The following is a 13,782-nucleotide window of genomic DNA, read 5'->3' as shown; positions in this document are numbered from 1 at the left end:
TGTTGCTGTGAAATGTCTTTTTATTCCTACAAGTTTCTGATGTGTTCCAGTCCCGGGGACTGGAATAAATCCCTGCCTCCTGTGAATTAAAATCCTTCCCCCCTCCCCTGCACGTCACAGTGCCTGGATTTGGCGGCTGCAACTGCACATCACAAGGCACTGCGACGTGCAGGGGAGGAGGGAAGCATTTTAATTCACACAGGAGGCGGGGATTTCTTCCAGTCCCCGGGACTGGAACACATCAAAAACTTGACTGAATAAAAAGACATTTTACAGCAACCAGACCTCTAATATGAGGCATACAGTTAGGTATAGATTTACATTTCTAACATGTGTATGTCCATATTAAAGGTCAGATAAGTGCCAGGGGGTGACAGATTCCCTTGAAATAAAATAAGAATAATTACTCTTTTAGGTTAAGCTCGCCATATATAAAAGTTCCAGAGTAACACTATGCCAACATTTTTCATTTTTATTGTTCTAGACAAACAAACAAAACAACTGAAGTACCATGAGATGCATCTCCTAGAGATGGGAAGAGATCTAGCAGAAGACAGACATACATAGATTCTTTGCAGGTTCTACGGTCTTATAACACTTGGCTGGAGCTGATCATAGACTTTCTAATATTTATGAGGCCACACATTGCTCAGGTGTCACGCGATTTTACTTCCCCAAGCACATCCAGCTGACCAAGGTGGACCCAGCAGAAAATTCCCCAATGAATAATTCATCATCCTGGACCCTCGTATTGTACAAATCGTAGAAACTTTTTTACATGGCACATTGAGATAATAAAGTGTAGTTTTATTATTGCTGACATCATCATATGAAATGCTTAAGACGCTAAGCAACTTTTCTCGTCCAAATGGTGTACCATTATATGATAATGCCATTATATATATGTACAAATATATAGCACATATTATATATGTACCATGCAGGACTTACTGTTTATAAAGGGCTAAAAATAATCCTGATCAACAGTATATAAACTCAATACTGTAGAATAACCTGCAAGGAACCCACCCAAAGAGGAAGAAAAATACAAAAGGTAGAAATATACTGTATATACAAATGTAAATACTCTGTTCTGCACTAAAAGCAGACAACTGAATACTTGGGATATGACTGGTTAATGTAACCACAGCAATGACGTAAAGCAAACTATGCTGGTATGTCGCTGGCATTTCATGTACCAGATCAGCCCACCGACACCCCCCAGTCCTGAAGCTGATGCAATACTCTGTCCAGATACCGGGAGTCGGGAAATCCTTTTCCAGTTACATTCGATCCAAACTCTGTCTTGAGGGGGATTCGAGAAATGGAAACAGAGTCTGGAACACCAGGGACACATGAGGGAAGGAGAGGAAAGAGGAGACGGCTTTCCCAAGCTTTTATTAGGAGAAGAAGAACCTACAAGGAAATGAAGATCAGAATCAGAGCTCCACGTTGATTTACGGTAAAAAGGGTGTAAGCTTCACTTTGATTATTATATTAAGGAATTGTGTTATCATCAGTTCAGATCAGCTACTTGTAGTACTGGAAAGAATACGAACACCAGAAAAGAGTAATGTCAAGGAATGCAAATCCTCGCCACCTCTGTTGTGCTTGTTCCTCTGACTCCCCCCAAAAAAAACATATTGATGCTGAGCATTGTGCGGGCTCTTCATCAATACAGAACAAGGCAGACCAGAATTCCTAAATACAAGTCATCGAACAGCCTTCCCTTCCTATAATGGCGACAAACCACAATAAAAATGCTCACAGAGGCTGAAGGATTACATTGCGTTAAATACTTGGATTTCACGATAAATTGTTGCCTAAGGCTATGTGCACATGAAACGTTTTTAATGAGTTTCCGCGTCGGTTTTTCTGCCACGGAAACACTGCGAAAAAGCTTGTTAATAGGTCTGCCAGCTATAGCAATGGTAATCCTGATGTGCTGTGCACATGATGCGGAAATTTCTGCTCAGGATTACCATTTCGGCAAAAAAACACAGCATGACCACTGTGACGGCGTTTCCGCCGTGAATTCGTGCCCATTGACGTGAATAGAACCGCAGCAAATCCGCAGGTGGAAACGCACTGCAGGTGGCACCCAGGTCAGCAGAGGAGGACTACTACTCCTCTCATCTGACCGCCGCTCCTGCTGATAACAGTGAGAGTGGGTCAGCTGGGGGAAGCAGTAGTCTGCTCTGCCAAGCCAGCATGCCCGTGGTAAAAAAAAGAAAAAAAAAGTAAAAATTAAAATAATAAATACTATACTCACCTGTCCAGCACCCCCCGATGTCCTCCTGGTCCTCGTGATGTCTCCAGCGATGCAATGCTCCCAACAGCACACTGCAGGGAGCGCGCTTGCTCCCCGCAGTGTACTGCGCTACCAGGACCTGCAGTCACGTGAGCGATTAGCTGATCGCTCACGTGACCTCACCGTGGGAACATTCTTCAGAATGTTGCCATGGTGGTGAGCTCACCGGGGCTGATCAGCTGGTCTTCAGCTGATGAACCCCAGTGACCTCCTGCACCAGCATGTATACTGACAGGAGTGATTTTACACCCCTGTCAGTGTACATTGCTGTCTTCTACAGCAGGGACGTCAGTGAATGCTGATGTAACTGCTATAGAAGTGACCTTGATCACCGAGGGACAATCGGTGTAAACGTGGACTGCGTCGTTGACGGCGGACAGGTGAGGGATATGGTTGTTTGTTTTTTTTACTTTTTTTTCAGAAGATCGATGGCTTTGTGGACAGAGTGCAATTAAAAAAATTATTAAAACCAAGTGTTTTTTATTTCATTAAAATACTTTATTCTGGTTGTGTCCTTTATTGAAAAAGCAGCGACCACATTACTACGCAGTTAGTAATGGGGGCGTCTTATAGACGCCCTCCATTACTAACCTGGGCTTCACGTCGGCTGCCAATACAAGGCTGACGTGAATCCCAACCCCATTACCCCACTCGCCACCACTACAGGGCAGTGGGAAGAGCGGAGGCTAAGCGCCAGATTTGGTGCATCTTATGGGTATGCCATTTCTGGGACTTCTGAGGGGTGATATTAATAGCAGGGGCTAATATTCATGGCCCCTTCCCTGGCTATTAATATCAGCCCACAGCTGTCTGTTTAGCATTTCCTGGTTAGATTTTATAGAGGGACCCTATGTCGATTTTATAGAGGGACCCTATGTCGAGTTTTTTCTGGGGTCCCCCTGCAATCTAGTCAGTAAAGGTTAAACAAACAGCTGTGGGCTGATATTAATAGCCAGGGAACATTGTTGGGTAATGGCCCCTTCCCGGCTACTAATATTAGCCCCCAGCCGGTTATAAAAATTATGCGGGAACCCACGCCATTTTTTTTTTCAATTTTAGGCTCTGTGCCCACGATCCGGGCGTAGCAGTGCTTTGGACGCATATTTTCTGCTGCGTCCAAAACGTTGCATTCTATTGAACCCAGGTAAATCCACATGTGTTCACTGAACCATGCGGATTTACCGCATTCAATACATTCTACTGGTCAAATTTATGTTGTGGAGATTAGCGACTCCGCAAGAGAATTTGACATGTTGCGGTCCTGAAAGACGCGCTGCATGTCAATGTCCACGGGTGGTCCGCAGCCTCTGATGCACGCATAGTGGACTTGGGATTTTTAGAGATCCCATCCACGATGCTGAACCATCTGGATGCTGCGGGTTTGATGCTGTATAAACACGCAGCGTCAAACCTGCAGTGGCTCCTGATCATGGCCACGTACCCAAACTCACCCGCAGCATGTCAATTTCTGTAGCAGAGACTAGCGACTCCGCACTAGAATTGACATGCTGCGGTCCTGAAAGACACGCCGCATGTCAGTGTCTACAGGTGATCCGCAGCCTCTGATGCACGCATAGTGGATATGGGATTTCTAGAGATTCCATCCACTAAGCTGTAACATCTGGATGCTGCGGGTTTGACGCTGAATAAACACGCAGTGTCACACCTGCAGCGGCTCCTGATCGTGGCGATGTACCCAAACTCACCTGCAGCATGTCAATTTCTGTAGCGGACACACTAGTCTCCGCTGCAGATTTTGACCGATTGAAGTGTCATTATATGCGGTGGATTCACATGTACCGACAACAAAAGTGTGACATTAGAACACCGCGTTATGGACACTGCAAAAATATGCGGCGTCCAAAGCGCTGCTTGTTGCTGATCGGGGGGATGTAGCGGCTAACCAAACAGCTGTGAGCTGGTAATAATGGCCAGGGACCATGTTTGCAAATGGCACCTTCCTAGGCTAAAAATAGCAGCTCACAGCTGCCGCATAAATTACATGAATGGAAATGCTAATGAGATTGGGCGAATGGGATCAGCTGACACCTAGGTCTTTTGTGTGGTGATGACGAGGTGTTAATCAGACCCTTTGATCACCAAACCTAATTAAAGTAAAGTAAAGAGTTAAATAAACATACAGACACAGAGCAAACACTTTATTTGAAATACAACTGACACATTCTTTAATCATTTAAATTAACCAATACACTCACCCCAATTCTGATGGTTATCCAAGGGTTTAAGCAATGTCTCACCAAATAACTTTATTTAGCTCCAAAAGCATTCATTGATGTACAAAAACGCTTGAAAAAAAAGCTTCAAAAACCGCATCAAAATCGTGTTAAAACTGCACATTTTTTCCGCAGCGTTTTTCCTGCCAAGGAGATGCAGAAATTTCTGCTTCAAATCCTGACAGGGCGCACATATAATTTTTTTTTTAGGCTATCTCTTAAAAGTTTAGTGAACAAGGAAATAATATTTTATTTAGTTTTGGGTTTGTTTCATCTATTTTTGCACATTATTCTGCCAATTATGCGTTGTGATTATAGGCTTATTGACATGGATTAAGGGTGGTTATGTATCTTTATAATCCTTAAAGGGGTTTTGGAACAAAGGTCTGCAATGACTATGTGCCAAATCGTTAAGGTGCGGAAGCAGTAACGATTCCCTGGTACTCCCCCCATGCTAATCTGCGGTCATGTGACTGCATGTATGCGATTTGCATACTTGAAGTCATGTGCTGACTAGACTCATCTGGCTTCTCTAAATTCACTTTTATTACTTTTTCATTCTGGTAGGCAAGTGACTGCATGACAAAACGCATGACCGCCGACTAGCACAGGGAATAATGCTGCAATTTGGCAGTCTGCAGTCACATAAAGTAACTGCAGACTTTTGTACCAAGCATGGACAACACCTTTAAGCTGCGAATTTAAAGGGGTTGTCTGGTCTAAAACTACAAGTCAGCAGTCATTTTATGTGACTGCAGACTTTTGAATCCTCACATTGCACGCACTGTGAGGATTCTCCGATGCCAGCGCCAGGAGCAGGTGGTCATGTGACTGCAAGTATGCGATATGCATACTCCTGGCCAAATTTAGAGTAGACTATTTCCGGCCTCGCTCAATACACTTGCATTGAGCGAGGCCGTGCCGATCTAGTCAGAATGTGGCCAGGAGTATGCATATCGCATACTAGCAGTCATATGATTGCCTGATTCCGGTGCTGGAGAATCCGGGATTCACAAGTCTGCAGTTACATAGAGTGACTGCACACTTGTAGTTTTAGATCGGACATCCCCTTTAAGTTTTAACACAACAGCAGGTATATTATATTCTAGTTTAGGGAATATCTTATACATTCATTGTTCAATTGTCTTTAACTTAACAGATCCTGGATTTACAAAAGTCACTCATAGTTTTTGTTGATGTAGTCAACTTTTCCTACACACTGAATGGTGATATGACACTCACCTCTCTCCCCTTTTTAATGTTAGGGAGGTAACAGTGAAGTGGGAAGTCGGGGGCTGTGAACTTCATTCCTGGGTGAGGCTGGCCTGGACCCTAGAGTGACAGAAGAAAATAAATTTTTAAAGGTATCATGGTAATATCACAATCAACCACAGCATTATCTATAGTAGCCTTGTCATTAGTGTGCATTTTCTTTCTCTACGATTAAACTGGAAATGCGTCAATATTTTTCTGTGCCCATGCTAGTATTTTAATGGAGTCACAGTAAAGATTTTTGCTTTTAATTTTCTGTACTGGATTGAAAAACGTTTATCATCAGTTTGACCAGAGCTGCTTGATACCTCACAAGCCTTAACCTGCACAGTGGAGATTGAACACCACACTTATACTGGATGGGGTGAGCTGTATCCACAAACTTTCTTATACTTGAACTTAATGGTACCTGCAGTCCAGGAGCAATGTAATAAACGATACGTATGGCCTCGCAGTCAGGATATCCAGGCAAGGAGTGAGGAATGACGTGGAAAGTCATCTTTCCTGGAGGCTGAGACCCAATTTTCACACCATATAATGTTTGACAAGTTGGACACCTTAAAGTGCCATTCTGTTGAGGAAGAAAAGAAAATGTGGAAAATAAGTAAAATAAATATAAGGGCAAGTTGTACATTTAATGCACATTAATTAGAGGATCTCTGTAGTTTATCTATATAAACATTGAAGAATTTTGCCATAGACACAAAAGACATTATCATATGTTTGTATGCTTGACAGATTTATTTTAACCCCTTACTGACATCCGCCATACATGTGAGGAGAAATTCGGTAGTGGGTGTATGGAGCCAGCTCATGGGGTGAGCTCGCCCCATGTCAGCAGTTAATGGCTGTGGAATACAATAGGACCTGCCACCAACAGCCACTTGCAGTTGTTAACCTATTAAATGCAACTATGAAAGATTGGGGGCAAGTCATCCCATGTGCCCATCAGTGCTCCTAGGACTTGATCACTGGATGCCGATGGGTTCAGGGCCAGCCTTAGGGCTGGCTCACACTTGCGATGAAATCAGATGAGTGCAATCAGATAAAAAATTGGATTGCACTCACCCCAATGTTACCCTATGGTGCAGCTCACATCTACAACGAAAATCGGATCATACAAATGTATGGGTGCATGTGAAACATCGTACTGCACTCAGATGTCATCCGAGTGCAGTGCGATTCCTGTGGACGCCGGCAATGGAGGAGATGGAGAAATTAATTTCTCCGTCTCCTCCGTACCTGTGCTGCTATTCTCTTATGCTAGAGGATCGGAGCACAGTGCACTGACACCCGGCTTCCCACGGCCGGCTCCAGGTTTTTGTGGGTCCCGGGCGAAAAAGTCTCAGTGGGCCCGTTTAACACATACCACGATTCATGATGCACAGATACTGCAGAGAAATATATATATATATATATATATATATATATATATAGTTCAGTGCCAAAGATTTCACTTATTACATTACATGAGTGATATCTATTGTAAATTCTACAATAGCTCAGAAACCGGCGAATCCTCGCAGCGCACAGTGCAGACCGGACAGTATAGTCCTCCATACAGTATTATGGCCACCACATAGTCCTCCATACAGTATTATGGCCACCACATAGTCCTCCATACAGTATAATGGCCCCACAAAGTCCTCCATACAGTATAATGGCCCCACATAGTCCTCCATACAGTATAATGGCTCAACATAGTCCTCCATACAGTATAATGGGCCCCATATATTGGTCCATACAGAATAATGACCCCACATAGTCCTCCGTACAGTATAATGGGCACCACATAGTCCTCCATACAGTATTATGGGCCCCATATATTGCTCTATACAGAATAATGGACACCATATAACGCTCCATGCAGGATACTGGTCCCCTTATAACGCTCCATACAGGATACTGGCCTCCACATAATGCCCCATGCAGGATGTCACTCCCCCCTCATATAATGCCCCATGAGGGATGTCACCCCCACCATAAAATGCCCCATGCAGAATGTCACTTCCCCCCATATAATGCCTCATGCAGGATGTCACTTCCCCCATACAATGCCCCAAAAAAGGATGTCACCTCTCCCCCCATATAATGCCACATGCAGGATGTCACCTCTCCCCCCATATAATGCCCCATGCAGGATGTCACCTCTCCCCCCATATAATGCCCCATGCAGGATGTCACCTCTCCCCTCCATATAATGCCCCATGCAGGATATCACCTCCCCCCCCATATAATGCCCCATGCAGGATGTCACCTCTCCCCCCCATATAATGCCCCATGCAGGATGTCACCTCTCCCCCCCATATAATGCCCGATGCAGGATGTCACCTCTCCACCCCATACAATGCCCCATGCGGGATGTCACCTCTCCCCCCATATAATGCCCCATGCAGGATGTCACCTCTCGCCCCCATATAATGCCCCATGCAGGATGTCACCTCTCCTCCCCTATATAATGTCCCATGCAGGATGTCACCCCCCCATATAATGCCCCATGCAGGATGTCACCTCTCCCCCCATATAATGCCCCATGCAGGATGTCACATCTCCCCCCATTTATAATGCCCCATGCAGGATGTCACCACTCCCCCACATATACCGTAATGCCCCATGCAGGATGTCACCTCTCCCCTCATATAATGCCCCATGCACGATGTCACCTCTCCCCCCCATATAATGCCCCATGCCTCCATACACATAAAAAAAATCAAATACTCACCTCACTTCTCACCTGCTGCCGCTGCTCCGGACTCCTCAGGGTCGCCAGTGTCTTCCCACTTGTGCAGTGACTGCTCAGGAGAGAGCACGGTGTTAAGACGTCACCGCACCCTCTGACCTGAGGCATCACTGTGCAGCAGCCGTGGAAGAGACAGGAGCTGCTGCGGAGGCACAGGGAGAGGTAAGTATTGTGCCGCCGGCTGCCAGGGCCCTGAGCAAGAGGGGGGGGTTGCGGGCGATGGCATGGCACCGCTCACGGTGCCCGACTGCTCAGGGCCCCGGCACTTGCTCGGGTGCGCCGGGTGCTGACGCTGGGCCTGGGGCTCCCGCTTGCAGAAGAACTGGAGTCGAGTGTCATTGGCATATCGCATCCGATACCATACGCTAGTGTGACTCCGGCCTTAGCCTAAATAGTGCCCTGTGCAAAATAGCACTTCAGTGCCCCCACCCTATTAATTTTTTACCCACTTACCCAGAACACGAATGAGGACAAATATATATAGACTGCTCATAAAAATAAAGGGAACACTCAAATAACATCCTAGATCAGGCGTTGTAGGGAGGTCATACAGGCACTTGGAGGCCACACACAATACTGAGCCTCATTTTGACTTGTTTTAAGGACATTACATCAAAGTTGGATCAGCCTGTAGTGTGTTTTTCCACTTTAATTTTGGGGGTGACTCCAAATCCAGGCCTCCATTGGTTAATAAATTTGATTTCCATTGATGATTTGTGTGTGATTTTGTTGTCAGCACATTCAACTTTGTACAGAACAAAGTATTCAATGAGAATATTTCATTCATTCAGAATGTTATTTGAGTGTTCCCTTTATTTTTTTGAGCAGTGTATATATATATATATTTTTTTTAATTTTGGCTTTCTTAAGATAGTTTTTTTTCCTGACATGAAATGACCCCACATGTATTGTACTATTAACTCATCCGAATATGTGGTGTGGAATCTGCACCTCAAATCCACATCAATTCTATCACATTTCAATTCACCCTTATATGGATATTCTGACTTCATACATTTATGCCATATCCACAGGATATTACATAGTGGATAGTATAGATAGATCTCACCAATGTGACCCAATTGAATCTCGAGGATGAAGCATGTGACAATGCATCTTAAAATCTTAATTAGCCAGATGATTAGATTTGATAAGTCAAGAAGAACATACGATTATTTGTATAACCCTGATTGTTGCCTTCTATTGGTCTGTAGAACAATGAATGTTTGCTAACTATGTTGCTTAAGCTTTGTGTGGACTCTGTGGCTTGTTGACTCACAAGACAGGAGGACAAACTATGCAAATTCATTAAATGCTCAAACAATGAGACACGAGGCTGCCCTTTCTCCCCAAACTGTGGACGTGTACTTAAAAAGGACAGGTGCTTCTGTAGCAGAGACTTGGAACAGAAATTGGAAACAGACTTTACAGGGAGAGTCAAGGATCAGACTCTCTGAGAACATCAGCTTGGAAGTATGGTTTTACCCAAAGAGACACAGATTTGAATTCTACATGATACTAGCCTAAGGGTATATAGCCCTGACTGGAAAGATACAGATTTGCTCCATTGACCATCAGAGAGACCATGGTTTGGGACGATGAAGTAACCTGGCCCCATGGATATATTATTTGGGGATGCCAGGTGGGACTGTCCGGTCGCCTGGAACCCATGGAGACATTTGGAGAAGCCAGATTGGGACCAGCTAGTCATCTGGCCTCATGGAAACTCTCGGAGAGGTAAGGGTGGGACCCTTGGGTCTCTTGGCCTGCCTTGTACCTCGATGGACTGCTACCTTCCTAAGCTTGCTTCTACCTTCTCTCTGTGCGGGCCCGCCAGAAGCAGGGGGCCACTGGAAGTCCAAAGTTGCAGCTGTTCTATCCCAGGTGGAGCGGAAGGGTGAAACTGTGTAATGTTGTACCATCTTGGGTATTATGCTGGGACTGTTCTATGTGTTTATTTTCCGTTTGGTAGTTCAATAAAGTATTGCCACGTTGTTTTACCCTCACCCTGTGTTATCTGAGTAGTATTACGCCCAAGGGAGACCCCGGGTCTTCACATTTTAAAAAGATGGTACAACATTACATAGTCTCATCCTTCTGCTCCACCCGCCTGGGATAGAACAGCTGCGACTTTGGGGACTTCCAGGGCCAACTACCTCAACCAGTGGTCCCCCACTTCTGGCGGGCCCCCCACAGAGAGAAGTAATCTAGCAGTCCTAAGCCCGAGCGTTTCCATGGAGCCAGATGACCGGCTGGTCCAAACATAGCTTCTCCAAATGTCTCCATGGGTTCCAGGCAACTGAAGGGTCCCGCCTGGCAACACCAAACAACATATCCATGGGGCCGGGCAACTTCATCGTCCCAACCTGGTCTCTGCAAATGTATCCATGGGCTCTCTGATGGTCAATGGAGCAGATCTGTATCTTTCCAGTCAGGGCCTCGTATCCTTAGACCGGAATCATGTAGAATCCAAATCTGTGTCTCTTTGGATGAAGCCGCCAGGCAATCCATCTACTGTCCTGAAGGATGCCTCTCATTCGCCTTGTAAAGTCTTTCTGATGCTTCTTGATTCTGCTTCCAGCACTAGAAACATCCCTGTTTATATTTACATCTGTGTAAGGTCATCAGTCAGAGGTAGGAGGTAAAGGTGCAGGGCTCACTCAGGTCTCATTGTTTGAGCTAATCAATTTACATAGTTTGTATCACAGGCGGCTCTTGTAAATAAACATCTAGCTGGCTTTTAGTACAATATGTCATTAGCATAGTAAACATCATTGTTTCCAAACCCAAGAGGAGATAACAATCAGGGTTATACAAATACTGGTCTGTCCTTCTTGAAATACACATACATTTACAAGTCAGCAGAAACACAAAGATAATAGTGTATTTCTCTTGACTTAACAAATCTAATCGTCTGGCTGATTAAGATTTTAAGCTGTATCGTCACAAAGCACTGCTGCTTATCATGGAGAGGTGGTATAAATTAAAAAAAAAATACTATACATTTCTGGCAAAATTAGGAAAAAATCTCTGATGTCCTACATAAGAATGTGTCCTTCGGTTATACCTGGTGCTGCCTCTCAGCTCCACTGACCTGAACAGGGCTAAGGTGCAGCACCACAATACAACACAACATGAGGACAGGGGAGGGCATGGTTTGTGGTAGAATACCGCCACAGTAATCCTGAATAACCACTTTTTATTAACCAGTCTTAGCTCACCCCAGTTGGCAGTGCTGCAAATAATTCTGCAGGAAGTCTGTAAAACAAATAATCAACGAATCTTGTGGATATTGGGGATAATTTTCTTGTGCGTTATGAAAAGAAAAAGGCAATGAATTTTAAATCCACAGAAAAATCTACAATACATTGTACGTAATACACTTCAGCTGCTACAGAACTTCATAATACCCACCTCAGCTATTTCATAACCTTGTATTAGCCACCTCAGCTGCTACAGAATCTCATAATACACACCACAGCTGCTGCAGAACCTCATGATATACACCTCAGCTGCAGCAGAGGCTTGTAATACACACCACAGCTACTACAGAACCTTATATTAGACCACCAGCTGCTGCAAAACCTCATGATACACATCATAGTAGCAGCAAAAACATCATGCTACCCACCTCACCTTATATTAGACACCCTACCTGCTGCAGAACCTTATAATACACATCTCAGCTGCTGCAAAACTTCATGATACACACTGCAGCTGCTGCAGAAGCTCATGATACACATCTCATCTGCTTCAGAACCTGACAGTACACACCTCAGTTGCTGCAGAACCTCATAAAAGATTAGACACCTCACCTGCTGCAGAACCTCATAATACACACTAGAGCTGCTGCAGAACTTCATGATACACACCGCAGCTGCTGCAGAACCTTATGATACACACCTAAACTGCTACGGAACCTCACAGTACACACCTCAGTTGCTGCAGAACCTCATGAAAAACACCTCAACTGCTGTAAAAACCTCATGATATCTACCTCAGATGCTGCAGAACCTCATAATACACTTCAACTGCTGCAGAACCTCATAATACATAATACAGCTGCAGCAGAACCTTATTATACACACCACAGCAGCAGCAGAACCTCATTATACCCACCACAGCAGCAGCAGAACCTCATTATACACACCACAGCAGCAGCAGAACCTCATTATACACACCTTAGCTGCTGCAAAAGTTGATATTACACATCTCTGCTGCTGCAGAACATCATAATACACAACACCGCTGCTGCAGAACCTCATAATACATCTCACCTGTTAAAGTTGCATTAAATTGATAGAACTGATTTTATTTCCACATTAATTTTTAAAACCTTTTTTTCCACTTTTCACAGTATTTTATAGTTCCCTTGGGGGACTTAAACCTGCAATAATCTGACCACAGTATTGCTATATACAGCACAAATCATGGTCAACTATGAACGCCAGCCAAAAGCTGGCGTTCACAGGAGTACCTTCATGACAGGCTTGGAGGTCTTCAGCAGATCCCTGCCCATCATGACAACCCATGGGCACCCCACAATCGTATTGCGGGGTACCGATGAGATGTTAGAACAACAAGCCCTCTGCTGGCGAGCTGTAAATGTCACTGTCAGAGAGTGACAGTGGCATTTAACATGTTAACAACCATGGGCAGAGCTCCGCTTCACTCACAGCTGTTAGAGGCAGAGGATGGCTGAATATCACAGCCATCATCTCCTGGGAATGGAGCAGGCTCTACTCTTCAACCCTCTCCATCCATCCTCTGACGATTAGCACCGTGCATGTTGGTCATTAAAGGGTTAAACCATTACATGTTGATTTGCAGAGTGCAGTGATGCAGTGTAACATATGAGCTTGAGGCTTTCAATGTTATTTTGCCACCAGATAACAAAATCTGACAGCTGATTCCTACTGCATGACCCCCGGGCAGCATGAATCAGACATTAACTCCATTATTGCAGCCGTGTACATTTTACTCTGACGCTGCTGCATTTCAGATAACACATGGATGTAATATGCAACCATGGACGATGTGACCAGAATGACTAGCCCAAGAGGCATCTCCTTTCTCTGCTATCCTAGACTGACTGTGTTGGCAATTCTGAAAGTTGACATTGACACATGGAATCCTAAATGTGTGTAATATGCGCTCTGTTAGGATTTCACTCTGCTTGCCCGGTTGAGCTGTCATCGCATAATTGCTCAAGTGTGATTTGCAAA

The 13,782-nt window shown here is 44.6% G+C and overlaps 1 protein-coding gene across 1 annotated transcript in view; it reads right to left on the bottom strand.

The window, feature by feature from the left end:
- Positions 1-333: 333 nt before the first annotated feature.
- Positions 334-13,782, bottom strand: part of LOC141273784 (E3 ubiquitin-protein ligase DTX4-like) — a 109,191-nt gene continuing 95,742 nt past the window's right edge. Inside the window, exons 7-9 of the mRNA XM_073686134.1 lie at positions 6,227-6,388; positions 5,788-5,877; positions 334-1,416 (exon numbers count right to left, since the gene is read on the bottom strand). Of these exons, the coding sequence (XP_073542235.1) occupies positions 1,204-1,416; positions 5,788-5,877; positions 6,227-6,388 (465 nt within the window). The 3' untranslated portion in view covers positions 334-1,203. The remainder of the gene's footprint in view (positions 1,417-5,787; positions 5,878-6,226; positions 6,389-13,782) is intronic.

This window comes from Phyllobates terribilis, unplaced genomic scaffold, assembly GCF_046119375.1.
Source record: "Phyllobates terribilis strain yellow unplaced genomic scaffold, ASM4611937v1 Scaffold_5__5_contigs__length_657084704, whole genome shotgun sequence".
NCBI lineage: Eukaryota > Metazoa > Chordata > Amphibia > Anura > Dendrobatidae > Phyllobates > Phyllobates terribilis.
Note: the sequence above shows the minus strand (reverse complement) of the source record. Positions and strands in the feature narration are given on the sequence as shown.